This window comes from Eublepharis macularius, chromosome 9 (assembly GCF_028583425.1).
Source record: "Eublepharis macularius isolate TG4126 chromosome 9, MPM_Emac_v1.0, whole genome shotgun sequence".
Classification (NCBI taxonomy): Eukaryota; Metazoa; Chordata; class Lepidosauria; order Squamata; family Eublepharidae; genus Eublepharis; species Eublepharis macularius.
The window spans coordinates 82,864,500-82,887,120 of record NC_072798.1 but is presented as its reverse complement, the minus strand read 5'-3'; the positions used below and the strand labels follow the sequence as shown (position 1 = coordinate 82,887,120).

The window sequence follows — 22,621 nt, the reverse complement described above, 5'->3', positions numbered from 1 at the left end:
TCATCTTTTTTGCCCTTAACCGCAAGAAATCTGTCTGCACAGGAGTGGATCCCTAAACTGAGCCCTTAATTCCATTGGTGGGAAGGGGATTCTGTGTACCTTGCATATGTGCATTTTTTTCTTCAGCACTTCCTGGGTACTGGTATACCATTGGCACTGAGGATTGTAGGGATCAAATTGCAAAATGTTTACTGTGCACTGGGGAGGGAAGCAGCAGATGGCACGATAGAGCCTTATTTCCCCTCCCCTCTTGAAAAGAACTGTGCGCACACATGTGCACCTTGCCCAAACATTCCTTGGGCTCCAAAGACACAGAACCCCATTGTTGAGTGCTCTCGTATTCAGTGGGTTGATGGTTTAGAGGGAGGATGGTGTTCTGTGCGATTTTAGTGCTTTTGCATGCAAAAATAGCTGTCCCAGAGCCTTGTTTTTCCACACACACCCTTTTGAACAGTGTATGTTTGTGCATGCACGGCCAATGATCTTGCAAGGGGCCAACACTTGTAAAAATGAAAAAAAACAAATGGAATAGTTCCGAGCTGGCACCGCCCCAGGCGGAACAAACCAGTAATGAAACGGGGTTATTCCAGAACCCCTGGAACTGAAATGGAAACTTTCTCAGTGCGCACCCCTTATTATTGCTATATCTACTCAAGAAGTGGAGCATGTGTTGTGGTTTGATCCATATACCTCCCATGAAGAGTTTGTTGGTTTCACTCTTTGCTGATGTGAAGAGGTTTCTTACGGGAACTTACTCCCAAATCCATGAGTTAGAATTAATATTGCCTTGCACTTAGATAACTGTTACAGGAACACTGAGTTGATTTTGTTTGTTTTTCTAGAATCTGAAAACTCAAGTTCTAGGACTGACACTATCAATATGTTACTGTTTGGGAAGTTGGCAGAGGACTCTGAAAAAGTGGTTCATCAAGGGGTAATTATTTTTTATTATTACCCTGTTCTTGCTGGGGTTTTATGATGCCAAGGAAATCTGTTCTACCAGTCTAATCAACCAATGTATTTTGTTGCTTTTTGATGGGGGGAGGGGACACTGAATTATATGTGATAGGGTTGAATTCCCCAGAATGTAAGTTAGAGTAGCTGTTAGAGATGGAATGATACAGAATTGGGCTTTAATTCTTGGAAGTGGGAGGTTCCCACTTTTCCCAGGGTAAAACCATGTCAAAATTTGTTTACAATCCCTCTTCCCCAGGCTACATTAAGTACCAGTAAGAGAAGGAGATCTACCTATATTGTGACTGCTTTTCTCCTTCTGTGGTTAAAACAGCCTGAAAATAAGAAGCATTTTTGATCCAGAGAACAGCATGGAGAAAAGTTTATTTATTTATTCATTTACATTATTTATAATCTGCCTTTCTCACTGAGGCTCAAGGCAGAGTTACACAGGGTAAGTCCATATGTGAAAAAGCTGAAGACATTTAGTAAACAATACAATAGAGAACGAGTTGCAGAAATTTAAAAACAAGCAGAATTCTGATACAGAGCTGAAACAAAACTTAAGCAATTTGATGTGACATATTAAATAACATGGAACTATCCAGGAGGAGCAAACTTATAGCAGTAGTCAGTACACAGTAGTATATCTTGCAGTCACTATCCCTTTAACCAAAGTATCTCTGTAACTATTTCCTTGCAGCACAGCCCTGTTACCTGTATAAAAAGAGCCCTCCCAGATATTTCAATTCTGCATAGTTTGCAGAAAGCCAGGAAAATAGGAGGAGCTTTCCTGACCTGTACAGGCAGGACATTCCATAAGGTGTGGGGACAACACAGAAAATGTGTGTGTATGGCAGTTGATGATTTTGCCCATTTGCAGGGCGGTACCTGCAGAAGGCCCTGTTCAGATGAACAAAGCTGCCATGGCGGAACATAGGGAGAGAGGTGGTCCTGTAGAAGTGAGGGACCAAGGCCATGAAGAGCTTTGTATGTGATAGCTAACACCTTGAGTCGAACATGGTGACTGATGGTTATACAGTGGAATGAGTGCAGAATGGGAGTAATGCGCATGCTCCGCCTAGCTCCTGTTAATACTCAAGCTGTTAAGTTAAGCCCCTCTTTTCCCTAGTTCCACAGCACCTTGCCTTCATCAGATGCTCTTTGCAGATCAGACTTGATCACAGAACCCCCAGTGTCCCATGTTGTTTGGTCCTGGGGTAGGATGTTAAGTCCTGTTTCTCTATGCAGCACAATGTATGAGCGCTTCTCCCCTCTTTCGTTTAAAGCTGTGTTACAGTGATTCTTTCCCTTCACAAGGTATTACTATAGAATGACTACCAAGGCTTTTTTCAACAGTAGCAATACATTAATTGTAAATTATAAAGAAAAGCAAATTAACAGCACAATTTGAGTCCAGTGGTACCTTAGAGATCAACAAGATTTTCAGGGTATAAACTTTTGCGAGTCAGAGTTCCCTTCTTCAGATAGCCAGGTATCATATCCTGAAAATCTTGTCTCTGAGGTGCCACTGGACTCAGATCCTGCTGTTTATTTTACTATGTGTATGAGGCAAGCAGAAACCTCTTATTTATTTTACATTTTCTTTTTTCGTAAGTCCAGCATTCTGAAGATGACCATCAACAAATATAATAAAAGAATAATACAAGGCCTAAAAATTAAACCAGAATCATAAAATCAACAGTAATTTCTCGGTAATAATTAAGAATAGAAAAGCAAAGCAGATTAGTTGAGTAATAAGTACAGTAAAAGCACCATAAGATAGCATAGTAGCTTATATAAAAGGCGAGTAGGGAAGGACAGAGGGGGAAGTAGGTAGTGAGCAGATAGGGGTAGCAGAGAAGAGGTGTCAGGAGGGGGAGAAAGGAGGAGGAAGCAGGGGCCAGCTGGGGGCGGGGTTCATCCCCTGCAAGTTCGTCGTAGTCCACTGCTTCTAGAAACTATCCTTCATTAGATGCATAGGAAAATAAAAATGTATTTGCTTAATGTTAGAATATTCAAGAACTCTGTTGCCAGGCAGTATCCGAGCATCCATCTGTAGACAGGGATCTAATAGTACCCTCTGGCTGCAAGTCTGCTTCTTCAGAGGGAGTCATAAAAGGCTGACTCCTCAATTTCTGAATGTCTGCACTATCAATCAGTAGTACCCGAGTCTTCAGTTTGTTGGCTTTCATCCAGCCCATTACAGCCTCTCAGGCTTCTACCTCCTCTGATCTGATGAAAGGGGAAAACGGGGTTGTGCATCATTAGTGTATTGAAAACACTGTCGTCCAAATCTTCAGCTTGATGTTCCCGGCGTTTTCATGGTGATATTAAGTGTCATGGAAGACCAGACAAAACCCTCTCTGATCAGGTAGCGCAGATACCAAGGAATGGAGCAGTAGTCCTCCAGAGTCACCTTCCAGCCCACTAGATAGGAGTGGAGATGCTCTAATGCGGTGTCCCAGATCTCTTTCTCAGACTATCGTTCAAAAAGAGTGTTATCTTCAGTGATAACAGAAGTGATTGTGGGGTCAAAGGAGAGGAAACTGGATTGTATTCCACCTGTTCATACCAGCCAAGGTTTCCATCAAGACTGTTTTGGTTCCAAATGGTCTGTGATTGCTTGGTCTTCAATTGTATAAGCACCTTACCCAGCAATGTAATACTAGCAACCAGTCAACAGCAGTTAACATGATTTGAGTTCAGGGAACGTTTCCTCAGGAGGGGCCTCGTAGTATCTTCAATGTTCTTGGAACTGCTTCCTCCTTCAAAGAATCATTAATTACCCCTAATAATTAACCAGTCGACCCACTACAGTATGATGTAATAATCTAGGATGGGCAAGAGTGAAGTATAGAAAGGGGTATTATGCACCCCTCCAAGTATATTATAAATACACTTTTTCCCTCCATGGTACTAGATTGCCATGAATTTATACAAACAGTAACTGGAGGGCATATGAATAGGACACATCAGTTGTCTGATATATCCAAAAGAGCCGTGCTTGAGAGTGTGGTGGGAGCAGGGTCCACAAAAATGGTTTTTAGGTCACTGGTGGTAGCCATCTATTTAACTTTAGTAGTTGAGTTTGGTGTAATGGTTAACACTTTGGACTAGTAATGCTGAAAATCCTCACATTGCCGTAAGCCTCCAAAGGAGGCCAGTTACTGTCTGTATGCCTAACCTACCTCACAGGGCTCTTGTAAGGGTAAATGGGCGTAAGGACTGTTTACACTGCTCTGAGCTCCTTGGAGGGAAGGGTGGAATAAAAACGAGGAGTGGTCTCTTTCACTGTGTGCCTAATGAAGAAGACAAACATGTTCTCACCCAGAAGAGCATGGGTGATAGAAGAAATTATGATTTATATAATATTTGTGCTTCTTTTAGCACAACTGCATTGTTGTTTTGCTATGAATATTTAGCAAGAGGCCGAGGATGAATTTTAACTATATGTTGATTTTAACGTGGATGTCTGAGTCCTTATTAGATTGATGTAAACTGTCAAACGAAATATGTTTTGAACAAGGCCATAATTATTTTGTTTCATACGGGTAACAATACAATAAATTGAAATTGAACATATACATTTTACTTCCTCTGTTGGCTGAACGCTGATTTCATGGTCCAAAAGATCTATGTGATCAGTTTGCACTTGTCAGTGTGATATATGTCGTCATGTCAAATCAGTGTGCAACTAGTCAGCCTATTAAGACTAAATGTTAGCTAGGTAGCTAATGTACTAAATATATATTCTATGTAAGGCTGTATTATTTTGGACAGAGGAAAACTATACATGAGGCAAGAAATAGGATTTCTTTTCTTTTCAAATTTCATGTTTTAAATAGAAAAGCTCATTTATTGCCTCATGCTCATCATTCAACTTTTTCAGTGTATAGACGTGTGAATTTAGGAACAAGATGTATAACTGTTGTTAGAATCTGGTTTTGTTCTGTTTCCTGCTAGTTGTACCTCTCTTCTTGGAGATCATTATCTGCTGTCAGTTGGAGTGTAACATTCTGGGTTTGATAGATCATTAGGTTGACATACCTTCTGCCAGCTGTGTATCTATAACATGAGAGGGAAAATGCTGCGTTTTTTTTACTGTCAGTAAATACATGCTGTGGAGACGTGGGGCAGTCGTAGCTCCCTAACAGCACAATCCTAAGCAGAGTTACTCCAGTCTAAGCCCATTGAAATCAACAGGCTTAGACTGGAGTAACTTTGCTTAGAATTGCGCTGTAAAACTTGTAAGTTCGGTCAAGAAGGATATATATTTCTTGCATTATGAGATACGGATAGTATATCTGGTAACTTTTAGCTTGTGACATGACCATCAGTATAAAGTTATTGTTTATGTATTTTTCTGTCTTTTGAGACAGAATGAGATGCAGGTGATTTGGTTGCAGACTGGAAGAGTGTGTGACATATCGACCTCATCGTACTGATGACTTGTCCCAGAATTATTGCAGAAAGAGTAATGATGTGGGTTTCTGGAAAATCCTGAATCAGAATGTTTTCTGGAAGCTTCCTCTAACCTAAATGGATTGGGATCTGATTTAGCATAGTTTTTGCTTGTCTTGCAGACAGGAAAGAAAAATTTAAAAGTGCACTGTGTTAGTTTTGCCTGCTACAAAAATATTTCAGACATTTTTCCAGTAGCTAGAAGTAGCTGACCTGAAGCAGTTGATCATGAGAAAAAATCAAGAAATATGCTGAATATGGTTTGAGAGTAAAGATGGGTGAGGTGAAAATAGATTCAGTGTCTATATCAGTATCTTTAGATGTGTGTGTGTTTACTATAAACAGGCAGCTGAAAAAAATGTAATTATAACTTTGCTACTATTGCATATGTATGTGTTATGTGCCATTAAGTCACTTCCAACTTATGGCAACCTTATAAATTAATGACCTCTCAGGGAAGTATTACCTTTTTGTATTTCTCCTCAACTTTGGGATCGGTATTGCACTACAGTGTTGATGCCTCAACTCCAAATGGGGTCCTTTTGACTGCTTCTGATAATTCTGCACCTTGGTCAGCAGTTATGCATGAAGAAGTTGAGAGCTTAATAAGAAAAATGAAATTGGGTAAGGCCTTGGGACCTGATATGATCTCTTCTGAGGTTTTCCACTTTGATACACGTTTCTGGAGTAAATTGCTTGTGTCAGTGTTTTCTGCTGTAAATCAGATAGGCATAATGTCTGAAATTTGGAAAAGAGAGATAATTTTTCCAGTATACAAGAAAGAGGAACAGAATGGACCCATCACCTATTAGCCTCTTATCTACATCAGGCAAATTATATGCATCCTGGCTACTCTAGAGATTCAAAGAGTGGGTTTGTGGAAATAGAATAATTGGACCAGAGCAAGCTGGATTCATGACCGAGAGGTCTATGATTAGACTTGCCAGCCTCCAGGTGATAGCTGGAGATCTCCTGGAATTACAACTGATCTCCAGGCAACAGATATCAGCTCCCCTGGAGAAAATGGCTGCTTTGAAGGGTGAACTCTATGGAGTTATACCCCACTGAGGCCCCTCCCCTCCGCAAACCTCACCCTCTTCAGGCTCTGCCCCCCAAATCTCCAGGAATTTCCCAACCTGGACCTGGCAACCCTATGTATGATAGACTATTGTGTAATTCTTTATTACCTAGCTAAGAAATATAGTCTGTTCCTAAGGGTGGTTTGTTCATTGTTTTTACGGACTTGCAGGTGGCTTTTGATTCAACTCCATGTAATCGCCTGTGGTATAAATTAGCCATGGGCCCTAAGCAGCTCTGGTTGATTAGACAACTATAAGAACTCACAACAGCACAAATGAGATGTAGTTCTGAAAGATACATATCCTTCTCCTTTTCCCCGTTTCAAAAGAGGGTTAGACAAGGATGCCTTTTGGTTCCTATGTTATTTAATTTATATATAAATGATGTTATGGCCTTTTAAAATAAGGTAAAGTCTCATGCTTCAATCTTGGCTGAATCTACAGTACTAATTCTACTTTATGCTGAGGACACAGCGTTGTGTGCTAGGACACCATTAGGTTTACATTGATTGATAAAGGCTTTTGTTGAACACTGGATAAAAAAGGCCTCAAGGTTAATTATGATAAATCTAAAGTATTCTTAGGTCGTGATCTCAGAAATATATCTGGAGAACTAGTGAGCAAATGTTAGAACAAGCCAATCAGTGTTGCTTTTTTGGAGATTTGCTTCTAGTTGAGCCTGCAATAGAAGACCCATTTTAGGAATGCCCAGAAAAAGGCCTTGATAACCTCCAGTGCTATTACTTGGTTTTTTTAATACTAAGAGCAGGCAATATCTTCCTGATGCAGTGACAGTATTTAATTCCAAGGTAGTAACTCGATTATGCCCCACTCTGAATAGGAGCTTGTCAAGAAACATCAGATTATCTGCTGATAAATTCTTTTGTGTGAATTTATTAGAAGCCTTAGATCTGTTGCCATGAGATCAGAAATGGATGTTCATTCTCTTGAAGCCCGAGCTTGCATGGCTGCCCTTAGACCGTCATTGAAGACTGTATTCACTTCTGAGAATAATGGTTGCCGTTTATTGCTAAGAAAGGATTCTTATTTAAGTTCTTGGAACAACTGATAGAAACCAGGCTATCTGTGTTGGTAATTCAAACTTTGAATTTGGAGTGGATAAGATTAGAGAAAGCTAGAACATTAATTTTGGACCGGCTACATGATTTGGACTTTCCAAGCTCTCCTGTTAGAGCAGACAGAGCTTGCTTTCCTATTTTTGTGACTCCCATACCCTAGAAGTTGCTCACTGTACATTAAGCAGTAGACTGTGCCCTGATAGACAAGAGCATTTATGTTAGCTAGGATAAACTCTATACCATCTCAAGTAATGAATGGTCATTATAGGAAGGTGCTCTACTCAGATATTATGTTATGTGACTGGAAAAATGATACTTTGGAAAAGCAAGGTTTGGGTACAGTAGCACTTTAAATACTAGCTAGATTTCCAAGATATGAGCTTTCAAGAGTCAAAGGTCCCTTCATCAGATACATGAATCTGCTGAAAGGAGCTTTAACTCTTGAAAACTCATACCCTGTAAATCTAGTTGGTCTTTAAGATGCTGCTGGACCTGAATCTTGCCCTTCTATTACAGATCAACTCAGCTTACAACATGATATTTTGTAACATTGTTTATTGGAATGACTCTTCTTTTCAAATGTGAGAGATAATGTGGATTGCTCCATCCCTATGTGGGATGTCAGGTGCATCACTGAGAGAAAAATTAAGGAGAATTCTGGCCAGTGGAACACTATTTGATTTTTTTAAAATTCTGCTTTCTAGTTTCTATTGCAGCATATTAGTGGGCATGCACATTGAATTGAAAAAAAGTATAGTAAGGCATTTACCTTAGTATAATGTGAAAATGCCTATGTAGTATCTAAATTTTTTTAAAAAAAATCTTCAAATGGATGATGGTTCATCTTGATTTTACAATGGACAGAATGTGCAGGTATTATAATGGAAGAACATTGGAAAACAGTGGGTTAGATCCAATGAATTGATTCCATGAACAGTGGTACCTCTTGCCAGCAGAACTGATCTGTGGAAGCTAATGATTGCATTTTAATTATACAGTTGCTCCCAGCACTATATAGTTAGTTCTGCTAGAAGTATAAGTTGAGTCATGGAATAAATGAAATGATCCTTTATTGCATCAAATAATCAAAATCTTCTGAATGTCGAGAATCTTCACAAGGTGTAGGTGTTAAAAGTAAAAATAGACCCAGGCTGATTTTATTAGAGCATGATCTGCTCTAATAAAATAAGCATGATTTGTTGATGCAAGTTCTGAGAATAACAGCAATGTGTTGCAGATGGTTCTCATCCAGCAGAATGGGTCAAGGCCCAACTTGGCTTGTGTGTTTCTTGAACAATGCAGCAAACATATATGAGAATTAGGATTTCCATTCTCTTAACATATTAGCTGATCTAGATCTTAACTGGGGGACTTCAGGCCGGATGGTATCACATGCTGTTAAAAGTCATCATGAGTTCTTCCAGAACAGAAAGCTGACTTTGGTAATAATGGATGGTTATTTCATTCTAGTCTAGATACCTGACAGATACCTAGCAGAATGAATTTAAATTTTTAACTTTTGCAGACATCTTGAAGGTAGACCAGATTTTCTGCATTGTCTCATTATTTAAAGTGACTTGGAAAAACTTTTCAGTTAGTATTTATTTATTTTATTGAGTTCATTCATAGCCCACCATTCCCACTGACACTCAAGGAGAATTACAAAGTATAAAAAACAGAATGTGTCATGCAGCACCAGAATGGTCTCTATATTATTTGCCAGAAGTTCCTTTTCAACTGTTCTTCTAGATGTTTTCTTAACAAACGTATTTAGGAACCTCTTTCAGATTTAGAGCTCCGTTTAAACATTTGTACAGTTACCTCTAATTGCCACAGCCTGACATGCTTTATCACTCAGAACTTATGTCGAGTTTCATTCCACTTGGGGGCACATCAGATCTGGGCATACCTGCTTTCTTTTCCAGCACAGCAGGAGATGGCCAAAAAGTGTTGTGGTCTGCATGCTGATGTTATGCCTAGATGGATCTCCAGTGTGTTTGAGTTTCTAAATTGGCAAGTCTACCACATCTGTTAAAGTGTCTGAAACTTAATTAGCAATGCGTACCCTTTGTGATAAAAAGAGAAGTGTAAAACAAATCCTAATGCTTTGGTTAAAAGATCACAGAGATCAGAACTAAGGAGCTTGAGCTGTAGTCCAGAGATCTTAAATGGCTAGTGTGAGCCCATATCAAAGTGTTCAATCCTCCTCTGTGACTTTGTTATACTTATAAAATGTATTTATATGTTTTTAGAAGTTCACAGTGAATAAGATGGAGGGCGGCCAGTTTTAGGTCTGAAAAAAAGTCTGGGTTTTTGTGATTTGGCCATTTTAAAGTGCAGTTAGAGCAAAAATGCTCAATAAAACAAGCCACTGTTTACAATTTGCAAGACCTGAGCAAAGCTGTTAATGTTTTGGAGGTCATTAATTCCTAGGATGACGCAAGTCAGAAGTGACTTTGCAACACGTAACAGACAAGGGAGCGAGGGTTTGGTAACTGTAGACAAACTAACACACAAACAGCATATGCATAAAATTGTATTTATATATATTTTGGAAGTGATTGTTGCCATTCATAATGTAATACCAAAAGGAACACAATGTTACAAGTTTTGATTTTATAATATGGAAACAATACTCTAGGCATTTCCTTCAAGACAGTATGGCCGGAGTTAGCCCCAGAGCCCACCCTGGACACTGAGGGCTGTGACCAGCGTCTATCCTATCCCCTGGCCCTGCTCAAGATGTACCTTGCAGGAGGGCCAGATGGCACTGGGGAATGCAGGGCGGTTGTGGGTGGTGGCAGCTGTGGCAGGAGCAGTGAGGAGGGGCAGCACAGTCATAAGCACTGGACGGCGAGCCCAGATACCACCACTGTGCCAGAAGCCCACGACTGGGGTGAGGATGCAGCCGGAATGCCCAACAGCATGAGCAGCCACTCTTGCTGGATAGACACAACTGCGGCTTGCGGCCAGTCGGCAGCACTTCCAGGAGCCCACCCTTGGGGCGGGGCCAGGTCCATCAGCATGCCAGTCATGGCGGCTCCTGGCACAGGGTGGACTTTGGCCAGAGCATTGGCCCGAATGAGGGTCCTCAGCAAAGAGTGAGACAGGGGCATGTGGCATCCCCTGGCCCAGGTGTTTGGCTTCACCTTGGAGGCAGGAACCTGGGGAGTGGAGTGGGGCCTCCATTATGGGGAGGGAGTATAAAGAAGGTGAACCCCCTGGCCTGGGAGAAGAGCAGAAGAATGCCCTGCTTGTCAAGGGCAGCCCCTCAGATGGGACGAAGTTCTTTAGGGTGGCACAACCCCAGCTCCTTTCCTGCCATTTCTGAGGCCAAGAAACATGAGAAGCGCTCATCCTGGGTGATGGCCCTTGGTAGCATGGCTGGCAGGCAGCCAGGAGGAGGGGCGCCCCCAGGACCCAGGCGGTGGACTGCACCCTTCAGGAATCTCACACTGTAATATGTTTATCAAATATAACATAGGAAATGTCAGCTTGTTAGTTTTGTGTTGCACATCTCTTGCGTTATCCCTGTACAGAGATACTCGTCTGTTTCCTTATACCACGCACGGTCTTCTGCCTGTGAGTGAATACTTTCTTGTTTTGCCTGCTGTTCCTTCAATGACCTTTCCTTCCTGCTTTATGTTTTAATTGCTGTCTTTCTGTTTTATATTTTTGTTAGCTGCCTTGATGATCCTTATTGGGTAGAAAGGTGGGACATCAATTTTGTAAAATAAATATGTCAGCAGAATAAACAGTTGTATAGCTACTGTACACAGTAGAACTTAAATTTATTTGTCTGTCCTTTTTAACTCTCTTCCGTCTGAACAAGACTGAAATTTCTGCTCAGTAAATTGGGAATGTAAGAGAGCCCAGTCAGCTGTATGATTCCCTAACCCTTAGTCAGCAGCTGAGCTCCAGAATCATTTGTGCATCTAGTAATCTCATAAAATGCTGAAACAGGAACAATATATCCTAGAGCAGAGCTCTTTTGGTTTCCGGCTTATTTCACTTTTTCCTCCAGTAATAACATGAATTTACAGTGAAATCCTAAGCAGAGAAATCAGTGGGGTTAGACTGGAGTAAGTCTGCTTAGGATTTCACTGTTCATCTTGGTACTGGAAACAATGTTATACAGAGACAGTACATAGTAGTCTCTGCAAAACATCTCAGGTTGGGAAATTATGGCTGAGTTTGGTTCCGTTTTAGAAACTGTTGGAACCCTTTCCATCGATAGCCGAAGCCCGTGTTTTCTTGAATTTCATATTCCAAAAAAATCAATCTACCCAATTTTCAATTATTTTATCATATTTTGGATTGAGTAAGATGGAACAGTGGTAGAAGTAACTACGTATATTTCCTTGCCTTTTATAGTACAAAATATAATTTATCATCATGCTCTAGTAATTTCTCTGCCTATTAAGTCTTGTTTTCATTTGTTTTTGCACTTTTTAGTAATAATTGAATCTGTCTGTATCACTTAAGTTAGCAGTCTTGTTTCCACCGAAAACATTACGGTTTGGGATTTTAAATCAGCTAGAAGAGGATTGTCAGAGACTGCTGAAGCAGCAAAAAGGCCAATCATAGTGCAGAGTTTTGCTAAAAACTGTCGGCTTTAATAAGAAGGCTCCTTTATTTGTTGTAATCAAATAAACACATGAACAAAAAGGCAAGTGGTAAACGCTAATGGGAGTGCTGTTGGTACAAGATTGAAAGCAAAGGAGGAGGCTTTGAGGGTAAAAGGCTTCTCCATAAGAGCACACATCCATCTGAAGGTACTTAGAGGGCACAATCAAAATTGAGGTGGTGCTTTAAAATTCAAGCAATGCCAGAATTAACTTAGGTAAAGGAGCCTTTAACTTCCATTGCAATTCCCTGTGTGCAGTTTCATTTTCTCAGCAATCTCGCTTAGTTTTCCTGCCTGTCAGTAAGATAGTCTATCAACTCAGTTATTTATTTATTTTTTTATTGTCTTTACTTATTTCCTTGGGAGTTTCCAATCTAGCAACGTGATGGATGCCAGGGAATTTGGGCAGTTTTCTTTGGTTTAAAATGCTTTATTTCTTTTTGACCTGTCTCCTACTGGACAATTGCTGACATCAATGATGCTTGATGGCAAAAAGAATTGAATGCTGTTGCTAGATAATCTTCTGTACTGCTTGAAATTGGGATGCTTGTGCTGGAGGTAAGATACTGAAATGTCTTGCCCAGTGTTCAGCTTGGTTTGTGAGGGGCTGGGGCAGGGCTGGTATATCAACATATCCTGAGGTGGGGCAGCTGTGAGGACATGGGCTTCTGGCAAGGCCCGCTATTGCTGATGCCCTCCTGTGCACCTCCCCTGCCACCAATCCATGTGCCCTTCCCATCCCATTTACTTGCAAGTACTCCACCACCAATACTTCCAGCTTCCGAGCATTGAGGGAGAACTGTTTATGGGTGGTATGCAGCAGTGGCACTCCTGGTGATCATTGCAGCACTAGACATGGGCAGGAATCGAAATACGAATCAAATTTCGTGATGAATTGGGCCGATTCATGTATCATGAAAATACGTTTTGTGGGGCTGCGTTTTTCACGAAATCCACGACTTTTGGGGCTGATTCGTTCAATTCATGAATGCTTAGTGATGCCAGACAGGCTGGCGTCGATTCATTGATTCCTTAGGTAACATAGGCCCGGAATGTCTGCAGACCTTTTGTTGCCATGGAAACCCCAATCTTAGCCCACATAACTGTGATAGACAGCTCTCCCTGCCAACCTGAGAGCTGAGCAATGCGGGTCTACCACGTTTACCTGGGAACTGTAGTCAGAGTCTCCTTCCCCTCCCCCCCCTTTCCATTTTTAAGAACAGGATGGTGGAGTAGCAGCGGTGGCGGCAGCCTCAGCAGCTCCTTCTGCCATTGCTTGCTGCTTGCTAGATTCAGGAACCCTTCCCTGACTCTGTCTCCTGTCCTCCTGCTGCTCTGATATGCCTTCCCACTCCCACCCCACCTCTGTCCCCAAGCTCCCTGGAGGGGATCCTGAGCGGATCTGCTCTACTCAGCTTTTCTTTCAAGAACTTGGAGGCGGAGGCAGGGGGAAGGCTGTCAGAGCAGCAAGAGGACGGGAAGAAAAAGTCAGCAAAGAGAACCAGATGAGAGGATAACCCAAGCAGATCTGCTTCATTTGACTTTTCTTCCAGCAGCGGCAGAAAGCAGGAGACCAGGAAGACGGGAGGGAAAAGTCAGCAAAGAGAGCCTGAAGAGAACTACTTGGAGGGTGGCTGGAGGAGAGCCTGCTGAAGTCTCCTTGTCAGTTTGGCATCTCTGGGTATGAAGGGGGCCATTGCAGGGCCCCGGGATCTGACGAATCATGAACCTAACAAATCATTTCTCAAAACAGAACAATTTCATGTAAGTTTGTGTTTCGTGGAACACAACAAACCACGAAACTCAGGGTTCTTTTTTTCCTGTTCCGTGCCCATCTCTAAGCAGCACTACCAAAGTCATAAATATGGTGCAAGTGGCTGTGAGCCAGGGAAAGATGCACAGTCAGATACAAGAGAAATAGGTGGCTTTGTAGAAAGGAAAGCACTGGGCCCCTCCAAAACCTAGAACTAGCATCGGACTGAGATGTTCTTCTTTCCTTTCATCCTATTTTCTTTGAGGCTGCCATTAAAATCCCAGCCCAGGAATCAGCTGTGCTACCTTTTCTTCCAGCATCATCTCACCAAGGCAGCATTTAGTAGTTTGCTTCGATCTTAATTTAATGGCCTGTTTGTATTAATTTAGTTTACTCCCCATGATGAACTGAATTTTTGTTTCTTTATAAGTTACTTGTTATCAGTTAAGTATACAATAGATAGTGAACAATAGAACATCTAGAATTTGGATTGCCTTGGTTTTCCAAGTGTGAGCAGGGACAGAGCTCCACTGTTCTGCCAGATTCTAATCCATTTTTCTGTGAAACTTCATATAGCTTGCTATTTTGGAACAGGAGAATCGGGGCTATTGGAGTTCACATGACCTTTCTGATCTCTAAAGCATCCTGCTCTCTAATCTGGGAACAGTCCTGATCCCTAAAATGTGGTTAAGGGACTACCTGACCACCTTTATCTGTTCTCCCCTCCCATTCAATTTCTCTCCCCTTTCCTTGCTTCTTTCCCTCTTATCTTTTTCAGTCTCTTCTGTTGTCTTTGACTGACAGAAACCAAGGCTTGGCAATATTGTTGTGGTCGCCTAGCAACACCCAAAATGGCCCCCAAGATTTCAGAATGTAGTCTTGTGAGATCTCAGTGGGCATTAGGCTCTTAAAACTGCTGTTGGTTGCTTTTATTATTTGGGTTTTCCTACCCTTGCAGTTTTTGGGTGTGTGTGTTTCCCCCCGTTTTTGGAGTGCTTGGGAAATCAGAGAAATATTTATTTTATATAATATTTATTTTATATAATCACTGAGACTCAAGGTGAATTACATAATGTAAATTAGTACAATTAGTAGTATGTGGTCAGACTAAAATTGCAGAAATCTGAAATAAGGCATAAGTATTAAACATGGCATTGCAAACAATTCAGGTATTAAATAAGTAGAAATATAATGTGTTAAGAGGAAGACAAAAGCAATTTGAACTGTTTTTAGTGACAAAAAGATTTGTTAGCCTGCTGTTATTCTTCATTCAGGACAGGGGTATAGGAAAATTAAATTTGCTTATTAAAATCAGTGGGTATTCAGTAAAGATGGGCACCAAACGAACCATGGAACAAAATTCTGTACAGAATGGCTGGTCTGTATGCACCGAAACACACATTCTGTGGGAACGTATGTTTACGGAACGAATAAATTTTTCCAGCCATTCCGTGGCTGGGTTTAGAGTTTCACAGACCCGTGCTGGGTTCAGCTGATGGGCTGAAACTGGCACTGGGTCTGTGAAACTCCGGTTCCAGCGTGGGGTCTATGAAATGACAGCTTCTTTCTTCTGCTGCCAGGCAGCAGAAGAAAGGAGCTATCTGTTTCAAATGCCCCACAGCGTCTTCAGCAGCCGGTGCAGGGCGATTGAAATGCCATGGAACAACGAACCACGAACTGGGAAAAGATCAGAAGTTCGTGGTTTGATGTTCCTTGGAATGCTACAAACCTTGGATCACATTGTAATATACTTTCAAACTCTTCTAAGCTTATCTATAGTAACATAGTGCTATCTCTAATTCCCTTCCCAAATGGGTAAAAGTATAACACTCTTAACTTATCTTCTTCAATAATAATAATAATAATAATCATTTTGATAGTCTGTACTCTATCTTACTCTTTCTAATTACTTCAAAATGGGACAAACAATTTGTCCCTCTTTATGCATAACTTCAAATACTTCTATAAACGAAATGAGTAGAGGGAGAATAGATAAGGGGTTGGAAAACTGTTGGAAGTCAACAAAAGGGGGGGGAAAGGGAGGGGGTTAGAATTGGAAAATTTAAGGGAATGTGATTGTAATAAATTTTATATGTGTCTAATCCAATAAAAATTTTTATAAAAAAAAAAAAACCTTGAATCACATGGTTCGGGGTTTTTTTTGCTCCCTGCCCATCTCTACTATTCAGTTATTGTTCATATGTGTTCCGTTAATTTCCAAAATTTTTGTACATGCCTGACTTTCTCTATATTACATCCATCTCCATCAGCTTCAAAAGCACAAGTTAAAACAATAAAAAATCACTTATCTGCTGTCATTTTTTGCAAAAACTCACAAGATACAGAATTTCTTTTTCTTAGCCTGTTTCTTTTTTATTCTTCTGTCGAGTTAGTAGTAAGTACATCAGAGCTTCTCAAGTAGAACTATTACATGCAAGTATTACTCCATTATTGCTTCAATGTAATTTTCAAATCACTGACATTTAAAAAGCTATTTTAATTTCCTATAATGGAAAGTGCCGTCACAAAAACCAGTCTCCATAAAATAACATATTTTGGCTTTACGCCAATTTTAGCTGTTGAGCAAGTATCCTATTTGTGAGGGAAGAAACAGGTTACAGAATCTTTTTTTCTTCTTGATTTATAAATGTGTATTGATGAACAGACCTTTTAGATTTGACGTTCAAAGCCATCTCAGCTTTTCTTTCCAAACATTATCATGTGTAAATGACTTGTCTTGTTCAGTAACCCATCACACTGTTTTGCCAATGTCAGGGTCTCTTCTTCTCATTAATTTCATTTTGTTAGGAATAGTTATTGGGTGTGGGGATTTTGCCTAAATCCACAGTACTAAAAATGATACTTTGCTCACCATATATTAGAAAGAAGCGTTTCTGTGTATTTTTGGAAGGGTAAGTTTTATCTATGTGAAACTTTTATTCTTGATCATAGAATGTTAGTTGTTGCACATAAAAAATTAGTAATATGTAAAGATGGTAGTGTTATATAAAGAAGGGCAACCTGCTGTGTCCTTCCTTACCAAATCAGTTAGAAAAATACGTTGTCAGGTGTCCCCAAGTGCAAGGCTGTAGTGGTTGCTTGTGTCTGTGATCAGCATGCTATGTATTGGTGATGCACAAAGAATTGTATCAAAATCTGTTTATCCTAAATTTGGAAACACCAGCAGATGTTTATAATCTCAAAACTGCCATTTCCAACCATTTTAAGGCAATGTTCTTGATTTAAATTATTTATGGTTGAGAAAGCTTATGGTTGCCAAAGCTTAGCACTCATTTATTTAAAGGCTGGATTTATTTTAGTAGATGAGTTAAGCATGCAAGTAAATCTTTGCCATTCAAATCCAAAAGATTTAACTTTGGTTGCTCTTTCTTTCCATTTTTTTTAGGAGTCAAGGCAAGGCTATTGAGTGAGGATTTGTCACTGTTCCGCATGTTTCTTGACAAGTTTCCTCATTAAACATTTTTTCCTGTCCCTAGGAAAGATTAATTATTGGAAACTGTTGATACAGAGAAATGGCATAACTGATAGCATGCCAATTAATAATACATTTTTCTTTCCTGTAGGATACCCTCGTGGTAGCTGGATTCAGCTTGACTAAATCCGCTAGTGAAGATGGCAGGCATTGCTGCCAGCTGGAAATGTCTGATGAGACTGGGTCAACTATTTATGTATGTATGATGAAGGTTCTCCCCACCCATGCTAGAGATAGTAGTACCTGAAATACAAGACTTAATCAAACCGTAGATGTTTTTGACTCTCCTATGTATTAGCAGGGGCATCTTCAGCTAGTATGCACATACTAGTATGCTTCAGCTAGTATGCAAAGAAGCATAGTAGCATACTAGAAGAAGGAACTAGTTTGGTATATCCAAGGGACATCTGGATTTATTTTTCTTATTTTCCAACAGTAAGCCCCCATGTCATGTACAAAACCACAGTGGAGTGTGTCATACCAGACTGTTCAATGCCATGATTTCACAGGATGGAGGTGTTTTAATCCTGGCCATCAGATACTATTATGCGCTTGTAGGTAATTTAAAGTTGCACAGCCAGTGTTCTTAATATAGAACACCCAGAAGTCTATCTCTGTAAATGGGTTTGTGGTGCAGTTTTGGAAACAGATTCTTTTATTTGTTTATCCATTGAATCATAAAACATACATCATAAGTATGTGGAATGCACAACTACTATTGGAAACATAGCTTGTTTATGCTATGTTACAGTTGTAGTAATCAACATTTATTACACTTACTTTTTGGTTTTTAAGAAACTAAGGGCATTGCCAGATTTTTAATAGTGTTAGCATTGGATTGACATTGGCCTGGGATGTGAGAGATCTTTCTGAATTAGCTGAGTAAAAAAGGTATCTGTTTACATAGTGATGGCTTTATTTTGGAGAACAGAGAAGAGAGCAAACATCTACAGAGGCAAGAGAACTCCACTCCGATTTCTAAAAAAAAAACCATTTCTGTTCCTTTATCAGGTAAATGATCAGAACTTCAACTGGTGAAGCTTCCCTAGAATTTTAGCTTTTTGTTATCCCAGAAAATGTTGAAATACCCTTCTATAAATTATCCAGCTATGCAACCAATAAACAGTCTAAAGAAAACACACATGTTGTTTGCTTCCACTAAAAAAGATTTGTACAGAACTTATCTGAAATCGTTGGATAAAGCCATATGAACTTTTAGTAGTAGTTTAGAGTGTCTGATTAGGATCTGGGAGACTCTGATTGAAATCTTTATTCTGCCATCAAAGCGGTCTGGGTAACCATGGGCTAGTCTCCATCTCTTAGTCAAACCATTATTGTGAGAATAAAATGGAGGAAGGGAGAATGATGTCTTGGCATAAGAAGTTTGAGTCTTTGGCATACTGTATTTATATAGTTTCCTGTTTTGCTTTTCTCCCTAGATTTGTCCTAAGTCACCATGTACTGCAGCTGCTTCAGAAACAGTATCCATAGTAAGTTTGTGTTTTGGGAACTTGAAAATAAGTGAGACACCAGGATCAAGGCCTGAAATAAGCTAAGCAGCATCTTTAGAATACGTTGATGAAATAGTTATTGTGCAACTTGTGCTTGCTGCCTCAAACGTAAATCCCAATGCTCTTACTGTCAGTTTAGTTTGCATTGTACTGAAGCCTGAGTCCTCCATTGGATAACTTCTGCAGCAGAACGGCTATTCCAAAAGAAGGAAGAAAACAAGCACCCCAAATTAATGGACAAATTGAAACGTATTGGCTTGGGTCACACACAGAATATTCATGGGTGCAAGGTAGATGACAGTTTTGCTGATTCTCTCTTCCTGCATAAGCCCCAAATACCTCCCCCTCTCAAATGCTGCTTCTTGGTGATAGCTTGTAGCGGGAAAGCAGAAGCCGCTCATGAAAGCAGGCAAAAATCAGCTCACATGCCCACAGAAATTCTGGGGCAGAGTGATCCAAGCCATCACATGTACTTTTACTTTTCAGTAGAAACCCCAAAATTTTCGGTGACATTTTCTCAACGTGTGCTTTAAAATTTTTATGTCATAGATAAACAAATCCTCTTTAGGCAGCAACATCAAATCAAATTAAACCCAACTGTCAGAGATGCTGGCAATTTATTGCTGGAGGTGGTCTTGGAAGTAAGATGACTTCTTTTAGGCCAACCAGCAGAACAAGGTAATGACAGAAATGATTACATTGCCTATGGCACCTTCTGCTCGTTGTTGGGAAGAGTACAGATGTTCATATCCCAACAGCTTTTCCCAAACCTTATTAAAATGAATTTGCTGTATCAGGAGAGGGCAATGGTGCTAAATTTTTGACATGTATCAAGCATTTGGCAACATCTTTTACTGACTAGGCCCAGATTGAAATTCCAGTATCTGAGAAATCAGTTGGCATGGATTTTCTTTTGCCTTGTTTATATTGGAGAAGTGTGTGTGTTTTCTTTCTATCCATGCAGGCAAGTTATACTTTTATTATAACTTTAGAATTTCCTGTTCCAAAAGTAAATAAACAGTCTGTCTGTAATAGTTGTACCAGTGGATAAAATAGCAATGCATTACCATCCCTTGCATGGTAATAAGAATCAAGGGTTAGCAGGAAAGAGTATTTTGTGTCACTACCAACATATTACACAAATATGTATGGGGGGGATGTCAGATCTTGTTCTAAAAGGTTGGCAAAGTTTAGGCAAAATTAATATTAAAATCTCATGCTTCTATAAAAAATAGTTTTCTCATGCAATCAATTTCTGTTGTCTTGCTAGTCTGTTGCCCCCAAGTATACATATACTCCTCTGAATCATCTGAAAGGCGGTACTGTTGTCAACTTGTACGGTGCTGTGAAATTCTTCAAACCTCCATACGTAAGCAAAGGAACTGGTAGGTATTGCTGAATATAAAAAAATTAAAGGTGATTGAGTCAAAAGTGCTAAGATTCCCTAGAATAGGTGTGGGCAGATGAAGTGTTGCTATCCACTTGTGATCCACTCGTGGGATTCTTTCAAAGAGTTCTAAATTAAACAAATCTTGGCTGAGGGGTACTTGTAAGTTTAACTCTTCAGCTGCTGCTGCTTATGAGCCAGATGCCCTGGCTCCATGCAGGGTTGGTGAGCCGCTGCAGCTTGCTTGTCCTGCATGGGCCAGGATGACCCTGGCAGGGGGAGGTGGCTCCCCAGATCATTGGCCTACCAGGATGTTCCCTGGTGACCTTAAAACCAATCTGCGCCTGCATCCCATGAAAGCCAGTGTGGTATAGTGGTTAGAGTTTCAGATTATTATGTGGGAGATCCAGATTTGAATCCCCATTCTGCCGTGGAAGCTCACTGAATGACTTTGGGTCAGTCACGCGCCCTCAGCCTAACCTACCTAACAGGGTTGTTGTGTGGGTAAAATGGAGGTGAAGAGAATAATGGAGCTACTTTGGGTTCCTGTTGTGGAGAAATGAGGTATAAATGAATTAAATGTAGATAAAAGATTGGTTGACTGGTGAATGAGAAGGAGAGAAGTTGAAGATACAGCTGCTGCCAGGAAAGGGGGAAGAGGAAATAGTGTATGGAGGAAAAAAGTGAGGTGCCCTGTGAAATTTCTTGCAGGTTCCTCACTGTGCCAGTGGGCCTGTCCTGGCTAGCACCACACAACTAGGCTTAGCCCAGTGCAAATAACCATCCTCTGGGGGAGGGGGACAAATCTACAGAGTTGTGTTCTGTGGCTGCTCCCCCCACCTATCTTCCCTGTCAGTGAATAATGCTCCCAAATGGTGCTCTCCTTAACCCAGTGTAAGTGAGTTGTCACCGTAGTGCAAGATACTAAGACTCACGGCGGGGGCCTAACTCATGCAATCATGTGCAGTGCAACTTAGCATATAGTCTGTCCATGCACAACCAGGGCTTTATATTGCCTGCTGGGTGCTTCCATTGACTCTGAGGTGTTTTGATGAGAACTAGTGGTTGCTGGGCACAGCGCTCATCTATATCCTGTGGGATTCACGGCTGCAAGGGGCTGGTGCCAAATGGGTTGCCTTCAGTGGCCACCATGAGTTATGCTGTAATTTTTGCTTTTAACTTTCCACCGTTTCTGGGGGGCGGGGGCAGGGGCGGGTCCTGGACACGGGCAACTTATGGAGCTGACTGATTCCTGCCATGCCCCTGGCCCACACTTTCCCCCACTGACACAAGGGGTTATGCTGGCAGGGTATATCAGAGAATCTCCCCCCCTCCCCAGGATTGTGCTGAAAATGTAGTATGAAGATCTAGTAACTGTCTATGCTTTCTCTATTTTGATCTTTCAAATGAAATGAAAAGTAATATTAGCTTCATTTTGTTTTCACTGATACTCTAAAACTATATTGCAGGCATAAACTTTGGAACGGAACAAGTCTTCTGTTGGCCATTTGATTTTTTTGCAGGAAATAAATTTGGCCTCGTGGACCATGCATGGGAAGCTTATTCTAGTAATAGGTTAGAAAATAAGATTTTTCCATGAATGCTTTCAAAAAATTAAAAACGTCAACTTTTAAATAACACTATAAAATAGCATTCTAATAATGTGACAGGCAGACTGTAATGGGAAAGAGGATTATTTTAATTTGCAGTTCTGGAGAAAGCAGAAACATAATTTTACTTAGACTTCCAAGTCCCGGTAGGAGGAAAAGTGTCAAAAGAGAACCAAGAAATTTCTGTGGCAAGTATGCCACAAAGAGCACCAAAGGAGTGGGGTAAGGTAAGGGATTATGTCATGGAGTTCAGATTGTGGGAATGCAGTGGATTTGACAAACAGCCAATTAAATGTTGAAGATTAGGGAAATAACTAGAAGGATCTTTGTAAGCTGAAAGATGTCTGGAACTGATGCTTACCCTGTAACATTGGATGCATGTTTGTTGCTAAATTTTTTTAGTGTATTAGTAAAATGGCAAACTTTATTTATTCATACCTTAGTAATCAAGCAATACTTTAGCAGACAGTGAGAATCTTATTTAAATAGGAAATAATAAAATATAATACAATTGGCAAATATATTTTAAAATATTTCTCAGTGTGCACTGAGAAAATTTCCGTTCTGGTTCTTGTTCTGGGGGCTTCTGGAATAATTTTGTTGCATTACTGTTTGTTCCAGCTGGGGTGGCACAAGCTTGAAACGGATCCATTTTCATGAGTTT

The 22,621-nt window shown here is 40.4% G+C and overlaps 1 protein-coding gene across 1 annotated transcript in view; it reads left to right on the top strand.

Annotated features, from left to right (window-relative positions):
- The window catches only part of POT1 (protection of telomeres 1), a 94,590-nt gene that overhangs the window by 4,942 nt on the left and 67,027 nt on the right, over positions 1-22,621 (top strand). The window contains exons 3-6 of the mRNA XM_054989400.1: positions 843-934; positions 17,541-17,645; positions 18,889-18,939; positions 20,231-20,345. Of these exons, the coding sequence (XP_054845375.1) occupies positions 843-934; positions 17,541-17,645; positions 18,889-18,939; positions 20,231-20,345 (363 nt within the window). The remainder of the gene's footprint in view (positions 1-842; positions 935-17,540; positions 17,646-18,888; positions 18,940-20,230; positions 20,346-22,621) is intronic.